Consider the following 23,236-nt stretch of genomic DNA (forward strand, 5'->3'; position numbering starts at 1 on the left):
ATCACCTGTCATAAGTCTGTGCTGTGCGTCACTTCCTAATGTCCATCTCCATATCTGAACCCTACTCATCTTTTAATGCCCAGATAAAGGTCCTGACTTCTGAAGGGAGACATTTCCTACTGTGTTTTCGTATTTATAGCTCCTCATATGCATAGCAAGACAATTATTATCATTTTCTAATTCACATATTATTATGGCTATGATACTGTTACTATAACATTTACTGAGCACTTATTCTGTGCCAGGCACTATTCTGAAGCCTTTTACATGTATTAACTTATTTGATTCTCAAAGCAATCCCATTATATAGGTGATAATATCATCCCAGTTTACCCTTAAGAAAAATTGAGCTGTAGAGGCCTAGAAAAGTGAAATGACTTGCACTAAACTGCTACGCTACTTCTTGTTATGGTGTTGGACTGAATTGTGTCCCCCACAAAGATGCCTTCAAGTCCTAACTCCTGGTATCTGTGAATGTGACATTATTTGAAAATAGAGTCTTTGCAGATATAATCTAGCTAAGATGAGGTTATATTGGATTAGGGTGGGCCCTAAGCCAATGACTAGTGTCCTTATAAGAAGGAGAGGATACAAAGGACAAAAGAGAAGATGGCCATGTGAAGAGGGAGGCAGAGATTGGAGTGATGCATCTACAAGCTAAGGAACACCAGAGATTGCCACCAACTACCAGAAGCTACGGAGAGTCATGGTACAGAATCTTCCCTAGAACCTCAGAGGGAACAAGGCTCTGCTGACACCTTGATTTCGGACTGTTGGCCTCCAGAATTGTGAAAGAATACATTTCTGCTATTTAAGCCACCCAGTTTGTGGCACTTTTTATGGCAGCCTAGGAAACAAACACACATGGTTTAGTATTTAATTGATTTCCAGTAGTTTCAGATGTGCTGGCTTTACCTCCCCAACTATAGTATATGCTCCAGGAGACAGCCACTAGGTCTTATATCTCTACTCTGTCTGACTCATACCCACGTAGTGCTGAGTTAAGAGGAAACATTCATTAAATGCATATCCATTGGCACATTGAGTCAAGCACATACTGCAAACTAATATAGCACCTGATGTTTTTGTTTTGTCACAGTGCTGTAAATGTTTGCTACAGTTGTTAAGGATAATCATAGTTGTTTTAGCCAAAAGATAGGAACAAATGCTTGTAATAAACTTTCTTATCTTTGGGACTTGAGAAGTGTTAGCTCTTCCTCTGAGTCAGTATTTGCGCAGAACAATACCCCTTGATGGTACTAACATGGTGTGGGCAAAATCAGAAGAGGCTAGGAGACACCGAGAGGTTTATTCGGTGATGTGCCAGTCAGCATCAGGGTGTGAGACTTCTAGGAAGAAAAAAGGATTCCTGATGGCTTACATGCTAAACACCTTGTCAGTGTGGAGCTCATCTGATTCCACTGTCAACTGTCAATTTTACAATCTCCTTGCTACAAAGGAAAATTCCATAAAATGACCAATGCAGAGTAAACAACTGTAATCCTTTCCTCAATTGATCCCACATCCACATAATTCCAGATCACGCCAATCTTACTGGCAGCAAAGCTCAGTGAACTTGGCGCAGACAAGTTGTTGTTTAACTATAGTCGAAGTGTCAAACAGAAAACCACTGTCACCAACAAATCATAGTTCCTCCTGGATCTTGCATGCCTAAGCGAGAGTGCCCCCGGGGCCTGCATGCCTAACTAAGAGAGGGGGCTCCGGGTCCTGCATGCCTAAGGGAGGGGGCTCCGGGTCCTGCATGCCTAACTAAGGGAGGGGGCTCCGGGTCCTGCATGCCTAAGGGAGGGGGTCCTGGGTCCTGCATGCCTAAGGGAGGGGGCTCTGGGTCCTGTATGCCTAAGGGAGGGGTCCCGGGTCCTGCATGCCTAAGGGAGGGGTCCCGGGTCCTGCGTGCCTACGGGAGGGGGCCTGGGTCCTACATGCCTAAGGGAGGGGTCCCGGGTCCTGCATGCCTAAGGGAGGGGGCCCGGGTCCTGTATGCCTAAGGGAGGGGTCCCGGGTCCTGCATGCCTACGGGAGGGGGCCTGGGTCCTACATGCCTAAGGGAGGGGTCCCGGGTCCTGCATGCCTAAGGGAGGGGTCCCGGGTCCTGCATGCCTACAGGAGGGGGCCTGGGTCCTACATGCCTAAGGGAGGGGTCCCGGGTCCTGCATGCCTAAGAGAGGGGTCCCGGGTCCTGCATGCCTAAGGGAGAGGGTCATGCCCTCTACACTGAGCTGTTCTCCTTTCTACCCACTATAACTGTTAGGGAGAGAACATAGTAAAAGTAGGTTAGAAGATAAAGATATTCTGCCCTGCCTACCCCACAGAGTCATCAGGAGGTTAAATGGAAAAAGCAAAAAAACCTATGTGAAAGGATTTTTTCAAAGCTGTATAGAATCAGTATCATTATATTAAAACTATATAGTCATGCATTTAGAACAGTTAATAGAGCCCATGGAGAAAATGGCGAATGGCCTAAATACTCAAGTGATTGTTTAAAGATCTTGAGAAACAGGAAAACCTCCTCATTCCTTGCTCTCTCACTCCTCCAATAGGGCTGAGGAAATAACTTGTAGAGAACTAAGGACTTTCCACAGTTCTGTGAGCCAGTAAGGCTCAAGTAAAATGAAACTTTCTGTCTAGAATTCTTTCATTTATTTGGAAAATATACAGTGCTGAATATGTTCCCAGAACTGTAATAAACCCTGGAGATAAATGGTGAGTAAAACAGCCAGGGTTCCTGCCCTCCTGGGAGAAATCGCTGTTGGTAACAATGAAGTATCTGAAGGAAGTAAACAAGGGTTGAAACAGAACGATGAGGGACCACAGCAGACCCCTCTGGATGCCTGAGCCTGCAGATACTCCCAAACCCTGTAGGTACCATGCTTTTTCCTGTACATATATACCTATGGAAAATTTATAAATTAGGCATAGTAAGAGATTATAACAATATACTATAATAAAAGTTATGTGAATGTGGTCATCTCTCTATCTGAAAATATCTTACTGTATTGTGCTCCCCTATTTTTGGACCATGGTTGACCACGGGTAACTGGAACTGCAGAAAGTGAAACTGCTGCTAAGGGGGGACTACTGTACCTTAGAGAGGCAAAGCCCAACTGAAAAAGCAACGTTTAAGCTGACACCTCAAGTGTGACAGGAACTGACTCATCTGGAGGGAGAGGTAGGAGATCCTAGGAAGGAATTCCAGGCTCAAGGAATAGCATGTAAAAGAATTTTACATATTTGCAGAATTAAAAGATGGCTTGAGCAGCTGTATGAAAGCCAGTGAGGACGACGGATACTGACTGAGTTGGAGAGGTTGCTGGGGTTAGACAGCCCAAGGGTGCACAGTCCATGATAAGAAGTTTGGTTTTTACCTGACAGCAGTGGGATGACATTGATGAGTTTTAAGCTACAGTACCATGCAATATGACTTAGGTCTTTAGAATATCATTCCAGCTGACACTGAATAAATGACTGGAAGGGGGCAAGAGTGGAAGAGGGGAGACCTGTTAGGAGGCCACTGCAGTACAGTAAGCGACTGGTGATGAAGGAAAGATGGAGAGATGTCTAAGCTCATCCTACCTACGGGCCCCGGGCAGAGAAAGCGCACACATCTTTTTTTTTTTTTTTTTTTTTTTGAGACAGAGTCTCACTCTGTTGCCCAGGCTGGAGTGTAGTGGCGTGATCTTGGCTCACTGCAAACTCTGCCTCCCGGGTTCGAGTGATTCTCCTGCCTCAGCCTCCTGAGTAGCTAGGATTACAAGCACAAGCCACTACGCCTGGCTAATTTTTGTAATTTTAGTAGAGACGGGGTTTCACCATGTTGGTCAGGCTGGTCTTGAACTCCTGACCTCATGATCTGTCCACCTCAGCCTCCCAAAGTGCTGGGATTACAGGCATGAGCCCCCACGCCCAGCCAGCGCACACATCTTTAAAGGGAATTTATCAAGGCATCTAAGGGCAGAAATGTCACATATAACTAGCATGTAAGAAAGGTGGAAGATGAATGGGCAGTGGAGAGGAAACAAGAAAGCAGCATCGTTTAGAAGGAAAGTTACAACCCGGCTTTGTAGCCAGACAGACACTGGAGGAAAGCACTGCATTTCATTCTATCTCTGCTTCCTGCTCCCAGAACTTCTTTAATCCCAGGAGAGGTTAAGCAGGAGGAGAAATGGGATCTTCTGGACATTCTGGAAGGATATCAAAGTTGAGGAAGTTAAGTTTCTAAATATTAAGTACCTTACTATTTCCAAGACCCCAGAAATAACATAATCCCTTTCTATAACTAAATGGTGTTCTTCCTGTGTTCCTTCCACATTAAGTTCTCAAGTAATTCACTGACCTCGCGGTCCAAACATATTGTCCAAAAAAGCATTGATTTCATCATCAAAGGCCTTTAGATGCTCCTAAAAAGAGAAAGAAAAAATGATTTAAGTGGTTTTTTCTTCTTTTTTTGAAACTGTCAAAACAAGCCACTACCAACAACGTGTAACTGACAGACTCTCAAAGGGTCCCAGCTTCAAGGACTTTTGACTGCAAAGACTTAAGGAAAGAGGACAGTAAATGCATCCTCACCTTTCACAAGCCTATAAAGATTTGGAAGGAAACAATTCCTCTTATTTCCTTAGGCAAGAGGAGTCCTAGAGAACAGACTTGGTGCATTTAAACATTGAAGGGTTGGCCAGGCGCGATGTCTCACACCTGTAATCGCAGCACTTTGGGAGGCTGAGGCGGGCGGATCACGAGGTCAGGAGATCGAGACCATCCTGGCTAACATGGTGAAACCCCATCTCTACTAAAAATACAAAAAAAAATTAGCCGGGCATGGTGGCAGGCGCCTGTAGTCCCAGCTACTCAGGAGGCTGAGGCAGAAGAATGGCGTGAACCCGAGAGGCAGAGATTGCAGTGAGCCGAGATCACGCCACCTCACACCAGCCTGGGCGACAGAGTGAGACTCTGTCTCAAAAAAAAAAAAAGAAAAAAAAAAAAGAAAAAAAAAACATTGAAGGGTTATTGACCTAAATTCCATTTACCTCTAAAATGCTTATAGGCAAAGCTGTTCCATAAGCAACTTCCCTTGTTACAATAACAGTTGTGGGTAGGCAATAGAGAACGTCTGTTTCCACAAAATATATTCATAAATCCAGTTTTTAAATGAAAATTCAGGCTGAACTGTACTTCGTAAAACTGAATCTAAAACTTTAAGTAGGACTGTTTTTCAAGTAAGGAGCATTACAGCTATTTTTTCTATTTATGTTCTGTTTGTTTTCAAACTATTTCTTACACATTAACATCTACTTTATATTACTGTAAATAGTGCCACTTGGGTACACCCGATTAATTATTGTCACTTTCACTGGATTCAGGTGGGAGCCGGAATACTGCCAGCTTGGTCTGCTCTCACGCTGCTCAAAATACCCGTTCAGGTATTTCCCATCCCCGCCACAGAGGTCTACAGCACCTCCTCAAGCAACCAGAGGAGAAGTCAGAACATTACCAGTATTTCCAGGAAAGTGGGGCCAGCGGGTTGGTCCCTGACTGTGTGTGAGCTGAGCATGACAGCCTCGGGAAGTTGATATGGAGCACGCATTAGATTCAGCTCACTCTCAAAAAAAGTTGTAAGTGCCAAAACAGATGATTAATTTGCTGGCATCTGAAAAAGAGGAGCGGCATGTTTGCTGCCTGGCACATATCACTTGGACCTATTCCTTATTTGTGACTCTGATCCTGAGAGAAATTTCAAGGAAACGTATGTCTTCGGGAACTTTAGAAAGCTTGGGAAAGAGGATGAAGATGATGACTAACATTGACTGGCACCTACTATTGCTGGCCAGCATATAAGGAACTTTATCTTCATTATTTCATAATATCTTTATAAAAAATATCTGGGCTAAACCAAGCCTGAAAATTTTTAAACAGTATGTTCATCTTTGTTTCCATGTAGGGCATCTCAGGAGGCCCCCGATGTGAGAAAGGTCAGTTACCTGAGATCTCAGCGTGACAGAATATGATCTGTGTTGCTTTAGAATGGGGGCGGCTGACCAGAGGCCTCTCAGTCTTGAGCAAAGAATCTTAACCTCACAAATGTACTCACCACCATAACAAATGCCAATGAAGTCTTTCTTCCATTGCTGCACCCACAAACAAATGTTTAAACTGTTTCAGCTTGTTTGCTAAGGTTCAAAATCCATTTTCCAACATTTGTAGAGCTAAGAAAACGCTAAAGGTCACAAAGCCCATATTATTTCTATATTGCAAAAATTTAGTCACAGTGGAAGAAGGGCAGAAACAAAAGTAAAACAAGGGAAGATGTGGAGAACAGAAAAGGAAAGCGATGAATAAAAAGAGGCATTCCATTCCTTTATTCATTAATTTATTGATTCATTAACCAATTATTTGAGGATTTTATATACTAGCACTGTTAAATGCTGAAAAATAAAGTCAAATGAGATGTGGTCCTTATCGTCACAGAGTTTTTAGTGGAGAGAGAGTAATACACAAATAAATAAAAAAATTGCAGTACCAGTGTCTTAAATATTATAAGAGATGTGCTATAAAGGATAGAGAAACATACTTTAATTTAGATCTCTTAAAAAGTAAAGCCTTCTTGGAAGAGATAATGCTGTGGCTGAATTTTGAAAGACTGGAGACATTTTCCAGATGGAGAAGGAAAGAAAGAACACATCAGAAAGAAAGATTAACATAGATAAAACACATTGAGGCATGACTCCCTTGGGAAATGTTTTTATGGCCAGGGTCTCTAGTGACCTATCTGACAGGCAGAACCACAGCCAATGCTGGGAAAATCAGAAACCTGATAAAAATTCTCTCTTTATTTCTGGGTTACTTAATATAGTTAGTAAGGAAGTAGTCTAAAAAGGCAATGATGAGATGAGGTGATGTCAGGGGAACAAACTGAGGTTTACACTGGAATAGTAAAACATAGCATAAGCACAGAGAGGTTTGCAGTGTTAGTGAACTGGGGTGAGATTAGGAAGGCTAACTGGGCAGAGCTTGGACCAGGAAGTCCTAGCTGCACACTAGATTCTGTATGTAAATGTCAAGTGTGCTGGACAATGTCTGAAGATTAACACCAACTTAGAAGCAGAGAAAAAGCAGCAAACTCCATGCATTTCATTGACACATTTTTGAACAGCATTCGTGTACATAACACTTTGTCATACATATGAAGGAAAAGGAGGCAGAGTAGTTGACTGAAAAGTTTATGCACAAATTGGGAAAGTGAGACATAGAAAGTCAAACAGCAAACAACCGAGAGGAGGAGGACACACAGAACTGCCACACGACAGAAGATACAGGTGTGCGGATGCAGGATGGGTTTTTCAAGATGGTTGGAATTGGGTGGATGAGAAGGGAACAGTATAGCCCTTAGACCTGAGCGAGAGGCACTGGCCTGAGCTCCACACTTTCAAGGCCCCCTTCTGGTCATCCTTTGGCCACATCCCTCCACAAAGCAAAAAAAAAAAAAAAAAAAAAAAAAATCCTTTGAGCCAAGGGATCATGCCTCCCTATGGCCACAACTTCGCCTCCCCAGATGACATTTCAAGTTCCCCAGGCCACAGAATTCTCTGCGAAATAACCCTGGATCCACTTCCAGAACAACTCCTTGCCCTTACAAGAAAGTCTGTGTTCAGTGACTTGGAATTCAATTTGTGGCTGTGTACAGCAAATATGAGAAGAATGGAAAGACTGGTAGCAAGGAGAGCCTTATTTAACTCTGGACCCCTGATTACTTACCACAGTTGGTAGGAATGTAAAATGCTACAACCACTTTGCAAAACAGTTCAGTAGTTTGGTAAAAACATAAACATACACCTACCATATGATCCAGTTTTCCACCCCCAGGTATCCATCCAAGAGAAAAGAAAGCATATTCCCATGCAAAGACTTGAACGCAAATATTCATAGCAATTTTATTTGTAATTGCTAAAAAGCAGAAACTCCCAAATGTCCACCAACAGGTGACAAATTGTGTATAGCCATATAGTAAATACTACTCAGCAATATAAAGGAATGAACAATTGATGTACACACAACATGGATGTATCTCAAAATTATTCTGCATGAAAAAAGCTACACAAAAATTACATACTGTATGTTTCCATTTATATGAAATTCTAGAAAATATAACTTATAGTGACAGAGAGGAGATCAGTGGTTGGCTGGGGACTGCAGAAGAAGAGACCAGAATAGCCTTCAAAAATGAGGGCTAAATAAGGACATATTCATATATGCCCAAGTGAGAGAATCTGTAACCAGCAGAACTGCACTACATAGTATGCTAAAGATGCTCTTCATGCCAAAGGGAAATGACTCCATATGGAAAGTAAAATGTGCAGAAAAGACTCAAGACAACCAAAAATGGATCTATGTAATTGAAGAGCCATATTCTGAGCACCCCAGAGCAAGCTGGCCTCCCCTACCTCATCACACCACTGTTACAGCCAGCAGCACCAGCACCACCTCTAATGCCCCGTCCATCGCTACCACCAGGAATCAGTGTGGCCTAATATCCAGGGATGCCCTGGACCTGTCCCTTCTATTGGCAATAAATACACCACTTGGAGGTAGTAGGGATCCATGTAAGGCAGTCTCACAGGACTGACTTCTTATAGAAATCTGAGAGGGTCTTCTTGGCATGGAATGTGCAGCTCCTAGTGCTGGTAGACTGGCTCACCATACATGCCTGCCTTCTGTGGGTAGGTGGGAAACAGGAGAGCCAAGAGGGACACACTTCTTGGGCACTTTTTGCCAGCCTGATGCTGACTGGGACTTCCACCCATCCCTAACTCTATCAGTTGGAGGTCAGCACAAACCAGGGCATCTCAAACGGGAGGGCATTTCCCAGTTGGCTCTTAAAGGTTTAAGTCTGTGATCACTGCTTTATCCTCAAAACCCTGATGGCCAGATTTTCTTCAGCAAAGGCTGCCTTGCAATCAGAATCACTGCCACCATGATTAAGGGCCATTCTACAGAAGCTGAGGCAGGACGCAAGGCAGAAATGAACCCCACCATAAAATTCTGCCTGCGCTTTCTCTGGTCTCTAAAGGATAGGACTCTTGATTCCATTTTATTCTTTCCTTTCTTTCTTCTCTTCCTTTAATTTCCTTTTCCCCTCTATTTCCTTCTTCCTTCTTCCCCTTCTCCCTTCCTTTTTTACTCATTCCTTCTTCTTTACCTTCCTTTTTAAAATTTACGTTTTAGGCATTTTCTGGTTTTTGGTATTTGTCTACCATGGGCATTGTGTTGTATAAAAATCCAGTGATTCAAGATCTTGATGTTTGCCCTGTTTTGTTGATAGTTTTATAGAACATTTTAAAGACACATTCGATGAGAACAGCTATTTTCTACCACCAACTCACTGCTTTTTAAAATTAGCAAAAACCATTAAGATCACAAAACACACTGTTTGAAACACAGCATCCAAAAAGACTTTGCCTTTTCTTTCAACGTACATTTCAGAGTAAACTAAATGTGAAGTATTCAATGACAAGAAGTCAGGAAATGGGATCTGATCAGCTTAGGAATGAATAGATTTCGTACTAACCTAACACAATTCTAACAACTTCCCAGGAACCTCAAGGTCAAGGCTGAGCTGTACAGAACTGAGAGAAGAGAAGGTGTTATCTCCTCTCAGGGGCAACGGAGACAGACTAGAGTCACACAGTGAGTCCTCTCCATTGTTCCCATGGCTCAGGGTGGCCTTCAAATGTTGAAACCTCTTTTGGTAACTCCTGGGGGGATTATTCCCAGCCAGTCTCTCATGTATTTGAAGAAACTAAATGTGTTCACCTTTGTGAATGAAACTAGGTTTACAGGATGGATAAGAGTGGATACATAAAAATGCATAAAATTATTTGGCTGTCATGCAGCTGACTTCACACAATATGTATCTGTGCACATTTTACACTGACACCCCTAAACTGACTTTTCGGGGCCTATCCACTCTCATCCCTACCTCCCGACTACTATTCTCTGGAGGGAGTAATGAGCTAAGTTGGAGGGTGAGGGTAGGCAATGGGTAGAACAATCTTTTATGTATGGGAACTCTAAATTGCTATTATGTATCTTAGTAATATCATAAGGCTGAAACTGTCTACCTTAGGTTCTAAGGAATCTGAGGATCATTTCTAACATCTTAGAAATGAGATGTTAATAAGCTAACCCTCATGGGGAGTAATACTGGCTACTGTTTATTAAACACTTAGTACGTGTCAGGCACCTGATACATACTCTCTATGGTTGTCACAATAACCTTGCAAGTTGGCTATCTTTCCCAATTTACAGATGTGGAAATTGAGACTGCAGACTCAAGAGTGGTGCTGTCAGGTGAGACTTGAACTACAATGAATCAGTGTTTTTCAACCTTCAGACTGAAGGGTTTCAGAGCTTGGATAGCGGAGAATGATCTCTGCGGATCTCAAGCCCCTTTCTTGTGCTGTGGTATCTCAGGATACCACAAAGCCAATAGTGGGTGATTTTATTTGCATCCTAGGTAGCCCTGAGGCCACAGGACAGTCCCGTTCAATTAAGGTGATAAAAGGACTTTAAGAACAGAACTATTGCTGCAGTTTGGTTATGCTCCACTTCCCGCACATGGCTCTGTGTTTTATTCAGAGTCTGGCCAAATGGTAACTCCTTACATATCTCCCCATCATCTCAAGGGCCTAGTTACCAAAGAAGAGGGAAGCATCTGCTTGTGGCATCCTGGCCTGTGGTGCAGTCATTCACCATCGCCTGACCTGCTCTATTTTTTCTTTACAGCACGTATTACCCAGACTTCCACTGGCCTGTTAATTTGTGTATTGGCTGGGTCCTCCACTAAAATCTAAGCTCCAGTTAGCCCCAGTTCCAAGAACAATGCCTGGCACATAATGGGCACTTAATATTTATTGAATGAATTAATCAAATACTCATTCATTTGAACCTTTACAATACTCACGATATCCATTTCATATACTTCACATTCCTAGTTATATTTTCATACACATGATCTGGTTTTCAGTGTGTTTTGAAAGAGCCTTAACATTCTTAACTCCCAGTTAATTCTCAGGGTCAACTGGATCCAATTTTATTTTTTAAATTTCTTTTTGGAAGTTTTCTTCCAAAGAACACAGAAAAAAAATTGCCTATATATTTTTAAAGTAGAATCAAATTTATTCTCTCTTGCAATTAACATGAATAGAATGAACCCTTTTATAAGTCTATGATACATTATGGGATCTTAGTGATCTTATTTTTTTCTATAACATTTTTCTATTTAGTCATCCTAGGAATTATCACTACTTATCAATAATTCCAACCTATACTAAAAAATGTGAAAAGGTAAGAATACTGGTATTGCCTAGAAGGACAATACAAGAGTCAAATAAGCCACCACGATTGCCTCATCTTTTACTTTTCTCATTTCTTTACCAAACTATTGCATCATGCTTCAAGAAGATACACAAGAAGTCTGGAGACACCATCTTTATGGACTTTTTAAAGCTTTCATTGAACACAGTTGAGGGTTCAGAATTTTTCAGGTTCTTAAACTTTAATGTTCGTTAAGTCACCTGGGGATCTTGTTAACGTACAGGTTCTCATTCAATTGGTCTAGATGAGCTTTGAGTTTGCATTTCTAACAAGCTCCCAGGCGATACTGAAGCTGCTGGGCTAAAGGTCACATTTTGAGTAGCAACAATGAGACCATGCACAGGCTATTGAAATTGGTTTAGATTATAGTTAAAGGATTGATTTTTTGATGTGCTTCTATTACAAAAATACCAAGTCCTTGCTTACTTTCTAAAAATCAACCAAGTATTTCATTATCTAGCTATCTGATGAAATTCAAACTTGTTTATACTTATTATATAACCATTAATTTCAAAGCATTTAGTAATTAGTGGGCTATACAAACCCACTTAGATAGTATCCATATTGCTCCAAACAGAAATAAAATCTCTGGGCTACTTGTTTTTTACCTTATATTTCCTGTACCTGAATATAGTATTCTGAAAGTGGCCTGCTTAGGGAAGGGTACAAAGAGGTTTGTGCCTTCTTAATCGGGATATTATACTTCTATTACAGTTATCATAAGATTGCATTCAGACACTGCATCAGCTAGTCCTTGCCAACAAACATCACCAGGTTATTTTCAAGTTAACTACTGCTGAAATCAAGTCTTACATCCTAAACTTCTATAACACATTTTTAAAGTTTAAATGCAATTTAAAATTTTTATCCCTATTGAATATTTCTTCATTTCAGCCTCACCATCACATGCTGACAAGATTAGTCCAAATTCCTAAATATAGACATTTTTTCCCTCCAGGTTTAGTATATTTTAAAATTTTGGCACCTTTATTCAAATTACTAACAAAAATAAGTTAAATAAACTAGGTAAAAAAAGAAAAGCCTCAAAGAATTCCTATAGTTTCCTAAGCCTTAAAGAATGCTTTCCTGTAAGAAAGAAAATCAGAGTGGAATCAGATAACATAAAGCACAAACTTTGCTTTCTGGGATTTGATTTAGAGAAATAAATTGTTTACAAACTCCAATCTACTTTCCTAGGCATTTATGTACAAGTACGTATAGTATACACATAAAGCAAATGCCAGAGACCACACATCAAACTGTTAACAGTAACTACTGCTGGAGAGACAAGGAGGATAGTGGGCATGGGGAGAAGGAAAAGGGAGGGACTAACTTTTTACTCTGTATATGTCTCTATCGTTTTAGTTTTTGTTGTTGTTGTTGTTGTTGTTTTTGACAGAGTCTCACTTCTTTGCCCAGGCTGGAGTGCAGTGGTGTGATCTCAGCTCACTGCAACCTCCGCCTCCTGCGTTCAAGTGATTCTCCCGCCTCAGCCTTCTGAGTAGCTGAGAATACAGGTGTGCACCACCACGCCCGGCTAATTTTTGTATATTTAGTAGAGATGAGGTTTCACCATGTTGGCCAAGTTGGTTTCGAACTCCTGACCTCAGGTGATCCACCTGCCTTGGCCTCCCAAAGTGCTGGGATTACAGGAGTGAGCCACCAGGCCTGGCTTGTATCATTTTACTTTTTAACAATAAATCATTATCAATATATTAATTGTATAATTAAAATACTACAACTAAAAACTAAAGAAAAAACTGTTAGCAAAATGACTTACAGAGGAAAGTTGTACAAGTTCCTCCTTAAGTCTTAAAAAAAAAATCAGTTTCCAAAGGGTCGGTTTCTTCCTATCCACTTGAAATAAAAGGTGAGAGAAATGAGATGATATCATGATATAAAATGACTAAAAAGTATGACCCTCTTTGAGAAATTCTTAAGTGAAAAGTAACTTAAATTTTCATCAAATACGTATTATTTTATATTGATACAAAGATTAGTGATAAGAGTAATCAACCCAACTTTCTGTAGTAATTGGCAATAAGTGTTTGGATAAATCTTGAAGTTCACATTACATATGCTAAGCTACCAGAATCCGACTATCTTCAAAACATCAGTAAAGCCAGTCACTGTCTAATATTTCCATATGGGTCTTTCCCAGGTGCTCAGGGAAGGGGTACAAGAGGGTCCTTTAGCTCTTTAGTTACTCCATTCTGCTTTATCTGCTAACATACCTCAGAGGAATAAGATGACTCCAAGCCCACAGTAAGAGAAGGATTTTATTCAACCCAAACAAACCCATGAGGGGTTTCCCTCAGTGGATGTGCAGTAGTCTGTCCTAAGTGCTGGTCAGACTGCCATGTCTTAACAGTAAAACAGCATTTTTCCCCCTAATAGGTTAAATTTATACAAAAACCAAAGCTCTAAAGCAAGCATGGTCCAGTGACAAACATTATTTTTATCATTACAAGTGTGGTTACTGTCACTATTATCAACGTTTAAATATGACGGAACTAACACAATACAGAGCTCAGTGGAAGGAAAAGTCCATCTCAGTGAACTGTGCTATAGTAGTTTGGATGTATACACTATGCATCTTAACCTCAATTCCTTGGTATCCAGCTGTATGTTACAAGAGGAACTAGCATTCTTATCTGACTTAAAATCTGAAAAACTTTTAAAAATTAAACAATTGCTATTAACTCCTTTGGCAGACTGGGCCAGAATGTGATGACCTCCACCCACTTTGCTAAGTCTCTGCTCCTTCCAAATCCTCAGATGTCCTCTTTGTTCCAGGCATATCTAATTACTTGGAGTTCCTCCAACACATCCTGTTCTCTCCGCATGTGCCACTAAATGTGTTCTTCCCTCTGCCTGGATATGCCTCCTAACTCTGTTGGTTTTCCCTGGCCCCCCTTGTTCTCCCAAACTAGTCAAGATCTTCTTTGCCTGGCACACATTTGAGCTCTCAATAAGCATTTGTGAAAAGCGTCTTTTATTGAACAAGTAACAGAATCACACCAGGAATGGGGCTAGAAAATCTCAAGGGTCCACTTTTGACCTCTTTTTCCTTTGACAACACTCTTCTTCAGGTTCAGAGGGGTGTCAGAATTGTATGTGTATTAATATATATTTGGCAAGTAAAGAGTGTAGGAGAGTAGGAAGAGAGAACAGAGACAAGGAGAAAGCTTTGGGAAAGTATCACTATTTTAAACCAGAGAGGTATTGAGGCAGCAGTAATACTAAAAATATACACACCATGACTCAGGAGAAACCAACTAGTAAAACCGAAAACCTTTTTATTTTAGACTTTTAAGAGGTAAATACCAAGGTTTAAAAAATTATTAATATCATTAATATCTTTTAAACAGCAGTTTTCTAGTGTGTTATAGGGCTTGTGTGCATTCGTTCATCTGTTTCATCTGAACATGGTGGCTGGTGCTGCTGGCTCACCTTTTGGCTTCAGAATCCTCTGCAAACTGGCAGGACAGTCCCCTTTGCACGAGAACCTGAGCTACGCTTGAGAGGGAGCTCATCCTAAGGAGGTGCGTTGGTGGAGTGTCAGATGCTGACAGGGCTGTCTCAGTAACAAAGCACCAACTGAACATGAGAGGAGTAAAGTAATGTTAAGTGTAATAGGGGGTCTGTCGCTTGGGATTCTTCATGGCTCCATTCCCCAGGGGTCCCAGGGAGAGAGAGGCTGTGATGAAAAAGAATAGGATGTACTCACATAAGACACCGGGGGTGCCCTTGGAGTGCTTGTGATCTCTCTACCAGAAGAGAAAAGAGGAGAAAGGTATTCTCCTCAACGTTTCCACAGAATGCTGCGTGGAGTGTGTTACCTGCAAGCCTCCTGTGTCAGAAGTTGTGTCCAGCTAGACAAGAATCGGTGTCCAGCAGAGTCTGGGACACCTGGTATGAACAGCAGTGAGCACTGCCAAGTACTGTGCTCAGCAGGCAGCCGGCACTCCACACATGCAGGGCTGGGTGCTCAGTGGATATGGGGGTCTTACCCAGCAGAGAGGGGCCTGAGCAAGAGAAGAGGACTACCCCACAGATGGCGTGAAAAAGACAGACCAGAATCACTCACAATCAATCCCAGGAGAACTCTTGAAAAAAATCTCTGGGTATGGGTATGTGTGTACGTCAATGGTGAAGAACAGGTGCAGGGAATTTGTGAGGAGCTGGGGAAAGAACTGGTGAAACATAAATTATATACACACAAAAAATTTTGAGTTTGCCACTCAGCTGTGTATCACTGATGCACAGAATGGTGCTTGGTTATCAGATATAACTAAATCTTATTGGTTAAGCTTCTGAAATAGATTTTAAACATTTAAAATATATTCACGAAGCTTAAATGACTTGTGAATTAATTCACTGGTTACACAGAAATGTACCAAGTTTAAGGAAACTCACTTTACTAAATAATGACTATAATAAATAGTCTCTTCTTAATAATGACTATAATAGTTTCTTTCCAGTCATTTTTCAAGTTATGGCCTTCTCTCCGAGAGTATGGAAATAAAATCCAAACACATACTTGTAACATTCTGATCTCATTAGAATATATAAAATAACTTGCTATAATTTCAAGTGAATAAGATGAAATCTGCCAAAGCTTCAATTTCATAATTAGAAATAAAATTATTCAGTGATTCAATGCTGAATATGTCTGAAACAGAAAAGAAAACAATGCTGCTAAGTTTGCAGTTCAAGATATTTGTAATGATTATTACAACTTCTTCTTCCACAGGAAGTGGTGAGTGAATATAAAACTCCTTGGAGATTTCATCCAAAGCTAGATATCTGTATTCAGGACACCTTGGAACTGTACCAGTTTCTGGATTTGGGAACATGGGGAAGAATAAAACTCTTTCACAATTAAGAGCAGCAATGAAAGGAGATTCTGTCTGTGTGTGCTCTGGTTATCAAGTACTGACCAGAGGGGAAGCAGGTTGGCTATTCTGCATGTACAAGTGGTATCCTTTTGAATATGAAAACAAAGGAAAGCTTTTAATGACTTCTTGGAAAAAATATGGGCCAAATTTTATTTCTAATTTTTTAGACAACAATCACATCTAAATTATTTCTATGTATTTCTATATATTTTGAAAATAGCTACAATATTTTGATATATTTATGGTAATCAAAAGGATTATTATTTTACTGTTAATACTGAGCAAGAGACAATCTGTGAGTCATCTGGACAGACTATTTTATATTTTCCTTCTTTTAAGCTATAAAACCAACCAATATGGGGATTTATTGAGCAATTCGGGTTCCATGCCTGCTGAATGAAATCTTCAGCACGCGCTGTTTTGTTTGGCAGGACATTACCATCAAAGTGACGGTGAGCTGCCTTCACTGCATCCTCTTTTCTAGGAGGTAAAGGAAAATCATACCTCTCCCTCAGCATTTAAATCTGAATAATGTCAAATCAAATTTAGTACCATTAGGAGGAAAATAGATCACTAAAAAGAAAAATGCAGCCTGAGCTATGTGAGCAAAAAAATTGGTAAAACACTATACTTGGCCTCTATGATGGTTAGAGTATTACAAACTAACTTTAGATAATTGAATTTCATGTTAGTTTAAGCATCTTCTAGGATATCCTTGTAATTCACCTTAATTCATTCATCACTGTTCAATCATCAGCCCAACATAGTCTCCAAATATAGAGCTGATGAATAAAGACAGACAACTCTATGGAGGGAGGGAAGAAAGAGGTGAAGAGTATTATCTATTTTACAGATGACGAGAGGCAAAAGACAAAGTTATTTATTACAAGCTATACACCATATGTGGCTAAGCCAGTGCCTTTGCCAAAATGATTGAGTCAAAATAAAGAAAATTATGTAAATGTAAGCCTCTGGCCCCCATTTTAAAATTGGCATTGTGTCACACACAATCTTCTCTCCAGGTTCTTCTTGGATATTGTTTTGAATCCTGCTAAATGAACACTTTTATGAAATACTACTATCCTTTTTCTTATTGATAAATCATTTATATCCAATGGCCAATAGTACCTTATAATATGAAATGTTCCTTAAGTAAATCTAATCATTTTAATATTCCTATTATTAGGTCCCTAGACACCACTATTTTTTGTATTACAGGACAAAACTATGTACATATATTCTCTAAGTACTTAGTATTACTGAATAAAATCATCTCCAAGGCCCCTTCTAGCTCTCAGTTTTAAAGAGACAATGATAATGAGTCTCTTTATTCTTCCATCATTCCTATTCTTTCCTCTCCTGCTTTCTTCTAAATTCTTGAAGCCAGTAGGCAGAGTGCCAATTCATACAAAAAGTAAGAACTGGCTCTACAGTATTGTTGACCAAATATCAGCAATCAGCAAACATGAAATTATTACAGATTCTGAAACAAAAAGTACAAATTTCTCAAAAGTAACCTTAACCTAAATTGGCTTTTTTGGAAAGCAGGTTGGTTAACTGGAGGAAAGGTATGTTGAGTTTGTTCCTAACCTCAACGGACAAATTTGTTTGGATTTCCCATGTATACATTCGAGAGAAACTGTTTCTTTCTGAAACTTTCTTCTGCATCTGTATTTCAGGAAACTCAGAGAGAAGGGATAGATTACCGCCCAACACACAACCTTGGAAACTAAAGATTTCAGTGGCCTTGTTAAACTTAGCAGAATTCGCAGTGTGCAATGGTAGCACAAAGCAATGTTTTTGTAGGGGCAACGGCGTAATCTCATAAATTCTAGCAGCCACTGACCTCTAACACCATTCCTTGCAGAGAAAAATCATATTTCCTCAGTTTTCTTTAAAGGGCTAAGTAATAGCAGATTCAAGCCCTCCCCTCGGGTTCCCACTCTCCATCCACGCTGCCAACCCTGACAGCCAGCCCATTCTTTGCCTATACAAGAATTTTGAAGCCACTACTAAAAATAAGAATATAAAACAAAATAAACAAGTATGCTAATTTTTTTAGCTTCATATATGGCGCCAGTGTCTAAAGTATGTAAAACTGATACAAATTTGGAAATGAACTGGGCAGACAGAACTGAAATCAGTAAAACTGAAATCTGCAGCCTTGTAATACTGAGTGATTTCTGTTTGGTAAATTGAGCTACTTCAGGCATTTCACTCATTCAACAATTTTTTTGTTCAAAAGTCTTCTTTTGAATGCTTTTCTTCAGTGTAACTTCTAGTAGTTTTAAAATGAACAAATGCCTATTTGAAACAATTATAAGTGTATCATAAAAATTAAAACAAACTTAGAAAAGCACACCCATTCAAAGCCATACAAATACTTTAAGAGATTACCAAATTTTCTTTAAAAAGTTTATGGATCAATGTCTTGTCTATTAGATACTACTTGATTTCTATAAAATAAAAAGTACAGTAGTTGTTATTTTCATGGTTTTATGACTTTAAAAATATTTTCTCTGCAGAAGTCTTCACCCAGTTTTAGCCTCTCAGCTCTCAAAAATAATTTTTCTTTTTAGATAATGCTTTTTAGAACTGTATCATTATAGAGAATATTAACTGCTGTAATGAACGCAACTGTAAAAGATTTATAGTCTTTTTGCTTCCAACCTTTAAAAGAAAAAGGGTCAGTTCAGTAACTCTAATGGGTAGTGGCTCTGGGTGGCGAAGTGGGGTGGTGAGAAACATTCCTGAGTTTCCTAAGCAGATAAGCCATCAAGTTTTCAGGATGGTGAAGTGGAAGTAGCGACTGCAAGAGCCAGTTATGACAGCGTGGCTTCCCCTTTGCTAGTGCTAGCAGCCTGATGAGTGGTTCTAACTGTTCCTCAAAGGGCAGCCAAAATTAAAATTAGTCTCCAGAGAAGACTTAAAGTATCCTGCTCTGATTACATAAAAATAAGTGTGTATTGGGTTTAGATGTATTAGAAAAGTTAAAGAAGGAGATGTTAGACTATGAATTTTTTTCATTGTCTTTTAAAGGAGAAAGTCCCGCCAACTCATTTGCATAGCCTTAAAATAGCCATGGTTGAAAATGCAAATGGCTCCTGTAACCAGCAAGTAGTAGTGCCGTTTGGGTCGGGCTGTGCTAGGCTGCCAAGATACAGGTGGGCAGCATGTGGCAGGAAATCCTTTTGTGATCCTTCTGGGCTATAACAGGAGAGGCAAGCAGACTGTTGCACGTTAATCCTGGACATAGGAGTGAAGTGTTATACTACGGACATCCAGGACAGCCACCAAGAAACTGATTCTTAGAGAGCCTCCTTTGTTTCACTCGACTAACTAGGAGTTGTAGGGAAACTGAAGCTGTTTTTAGCACTTTTGTCATTTGTCTTTTTCCATTTGTCTTTGTCCACACTCTTACCTCGTGCTAAAAGGCCTCTAGCTTTCTGTGTATGCAGCATATGGAATAGAATAACAGGATTTATTGCCGTCTGTGGATCATAGCTTGATTTCTTCATATAAACCTTACATAGCTATATGGAGTATTATTTATATCTAATAGATTAACTATCCTTACATAGAGATTTCTATCTTTTAAAATATTTAATTGACAAAAATTGTATTTATTTATGGTGCATATGATGTGAAATATGCATACAGTGTGGAATGGTGAAATCAAGCTAATTAACACATCCATTACCTCACATCCTTATCATTTTTTTGTAGTGAGAACACTTAACTGTAATCACCATGTTTTTCGATATATCTCTTGAACCTCCTGTCTAATGGAAATTTTGTATCCTTTGACCAACAAGAGATTTATATCTTTAGATAAAATAATATTTTAAAAGTTTTGGTGTAAATGCTTCTCACTTCTTAAGCTTACCATCTATGTTTTATGAAAAATAACTTTAAAAGTATAGTATAAATCAACATCGATTTTTACTATAGAAATTCACTTCCCATCACACAGCATTGTAAAGGCTCAAGAATGAGCTCTGCATGGTCCAGAGTCTTTGTTAGGAACAGAAATGAGCTCAGAAACAAGTGACTTTTTTTAAACCTCAGATGAGTAGGAGCAGCTTATTGGCTCTCGTCATATGGGAGAGTCATGGAATTTTTAACTTTCCACCCAAAGCCGGAAATAATTGGTTTCTACAATAATTCTGATAGAAATTTACCCACTTTACTGGAAAGACTTCTTACTACTCTGTAAGGTAGCACATTCCATTTTAAAAATGTTTCTTGTTTTTAGAAAGTCCTACTTTATTTTGTGCTAAAAATCTTTCCCCATTCAACTGTTACCCATAAATCCTAATTCTTTCCTCTGGAGTTACACAAAACTAGTATTATTTTTCTTCCACACGAGAGCCCTTCAGATATTTGATTAGAGGTATTAATTCACCCCCTGCTTCCACCTTTCTTAGGCAAGCAGCCTCAGGAAATTCAACTTATCCCGTTCTCCTCTCCCTCCCTCCCTGCCTTTCTCTGCTTTACTATGTGGACTGACCTTTCCTACTTTCCATAAGCACTAACTGAACATCTACTAGGTATTAGGCATTAGACACATGCCCATATAAAGGACATGAGCTCCAGACTCTCACCTTTTTCAGCATTCTTTCTAAATTGATTCCAGTTTGTCAACATTTCTCTTTCAATAGAGCCCTCAGAAGTGAACATTTTCAGAATGTCGTAGAACTATTATCTTTCTTACTCTGAACATCGTATTTCTCTTGGTATACCCAATTCCTTTTGCCTGAGCCTTGCTATTTTCCCAAATGCCATTCCTCCAAATGGGTCTAATTTGGACTTTGGGGGAAAAAAAACCTACACACATGGGTTTCTCTTCTTTTCCATCAAGCAACTGATGACAATAGAGTTCCTCTATAACTATGTATAAGTTGCTTTGGTTATAGGATGTCTTTTCCTCTTTGGAGATTTGGTTTCTAGCTTTAGATCTGGATATATCATTTTAATGCCATAATAGATTAAGTCATCCTAGAACACTGTTTGCCTCATTTGCTGTGGCTGGGAAGGTAAGCCATTGCTTGACTTACATCCTGTTAATCTGACTCTTTAGTCTGGCCACTTTATAGAGATTCTGCCTTTGACTAGACGCAGGTGTGGACAAACAGGCCGATCTGTGGTTGGGTGGCTTCCGTCCAGAGAAACTGTCTCCATCAGAAGAGGATATTGCCTCCAAGTGGAAGAATGGTTATGGGCTTTCTTTTTTACCTATTGATTGGTTTATAAAGAAAAAAATTAAATTATCCCACATTAGCTACCCCACAGCAGCCATGAAAGCTTGCTTTTTATGGTATTTTTTTTTTCACTTTAAAATAATGTACCAAGAATTTTCTAATTGCCAGTTCAGAGTTGCCCCCCATCACTGATTTCTTCATTATAAAAACTACAAATGATAGTAATAATAGTAATATGTTTATTATAAAGAGCTAGAATGTGTTTATTAGATACCAGCCATTGTACTGGGCACATTATATCCTATTATCTCACTATTACTTCATTTAGTTCTCGAAACTACTCTATAAGGCAGGTATGTTTATCCCCCTTTGACAGATCAGGAAAATGAGACTTAGAGAGGTAAAGCAACTTGCCTGATTTCATAGAGCTGGTAAATGAGACTGTAGCATCTTCTTGTCACTCATTCATGGGGTGATTATTTTTAATCAGTCCTGAGTATCGTTCAGGGTGGGGCATCACTTAAGGCTATGGTTAAAAGAGGTAGCATGAGCCTGGGCAACACAGCAAAACTTCGTCTCTACAAAAAAAAAAAAAAAAAAAAAAAAAAGCTGGGAGTGTTAGCACACGCCTGTAGTCCTAGCTACCCAGGAGGCTGAGGCGCAAGAATTACATGAACCTGGGAAGCGGAAGCTGTAGGGAGACAAGATCGCGCCACTGCACTTCAGCCCAGGGCGACAGAGGGAGATCTCAAAAAAAAAAAAAAAAAAGAGGTAGCCTGGCATTCAGTGTGGTTCACTGCAAAGGACAGGAGTTTTACGCAGGTTCTAGTTTTGGCTCTGACACTAAGTCGCTGCACAACTTTGGGCCAAACGTTATCTTTGAACATATCTTCATTCTCTATAAAATGAGAATAATTATCCTAACTTCGCAGTGTGGTTGTGAAGACTCAATGATTTCATACTTGTAAAATCATCTATGACAGGCCTGTACACAGAGTAGAAGTTGAATAGATAGTCACTGATTCAGTGTTCTGCATTTTCAAATCCCAGTGCAGGGGCATACTGTCGTAGCCTCACAACTCCCACTGTATCAGGCTTGGATAATCTAAGGGGAGTGACATCGTATAGCAGAAATGTCCCTTCATTAATCAGTGCTTGTCTCAAGAGTGATGTCTTTTTAAAGAAAAATCAGAAGAGAAAGTGCAGTGGTATAAAAGGGAGAATAACAAAATTCCAGTTTGGGGTTTACCATTGTTCACTGGTTGACAGTCAACGTAACTATTCTCAATGGTCAATTAGTTTTTGTGGGAAAAGAGAAACACTGAGAGGACACTGCATGCCGTGGGTTGGAACCCTTTCAAAACTGACTTACAAGTAGGAAACAAATATTTATGGTGTGCAATTTGTTTGAGTAGAAATGCTCTCCTTATTCCTTTATGCTCACTGCCCAGCTTGCCTCAGTTTCCCTATTTGTAAAGAGGGAATGGCAGTACCAACTCCCAGGGTTGCTGTGGGGATATGGGAATACAGTAAAGGTTCTTATGACAATGCTGGGACATAGTAAGAATTTAATAAATGTAATTGGTTGCAGCTATTGTTGGTATTTGGCTATTCTCTCTCTTTCCACACATGAGAAAATATGCTTATCCCTTTCACTGATGGTAAGAATGACAAACACAAATTTCTATTAATACAACTTGTCCTTTAGTTCTCTAAAACTGCATGGATGTGGAGTCTGACCTGGTA

At 39.8% G+C, this 23,236-nt stretch overlaps 1 protein-coding gene across 5 annotated transcripts in view; it reads right to left on the reverse strand.

The window, feature by feature from the left end:
- ELOVL2 (ELOVL fatty acid elongase 2) overlaps positions 1-23,236 on the reverse strand; it is a 111,672-nt gene that overhangs the window by 74,048 nt on the left and 14,388 nt on the right. For 2 of the 5 annotated variants that reach the window (XM_063707327.1, XM_055391300.2), the window contains exons 2-3: positions 5,510-5,665; positions 4,355-4,418 (exon numbers count right to left, since the gene is read on the reverse strand). The exons of 1 other annotated variant lie outside the window; for it this stretch is intronic. In XM_063707327.1, coding sequence (XP_063563397.1) covers positions 4,355-4,418; positions 5,510-5,602 — 157 coding nt within the window. In that variant the 5' untranslated portion in view covers positions 5,603-5,665. The remainder of the gene's footprint in view (positions 1-4,354; positions 4,419-5,509; positions 5,666-23,236) is intronic. 2 more of the 5 variants (XM_063707328.1, XM_031012491.3) reach the window with 1 other exon arrangement.

Source organism: Gorilla gorilla, chromosome 5 (assembly GCF_029281585.2).
Source record: "Gorilla gorilla gorilla isolate KB3781 chromosome 5, NHGRI_mGorGor1-v2.1_pri, whole genome shotgun sequence".
NCBI lineage: Eukaryota > Metazoa > Chordata > Mammalia > Primates > Hominidae > Gorilla > Gorilla gorilla.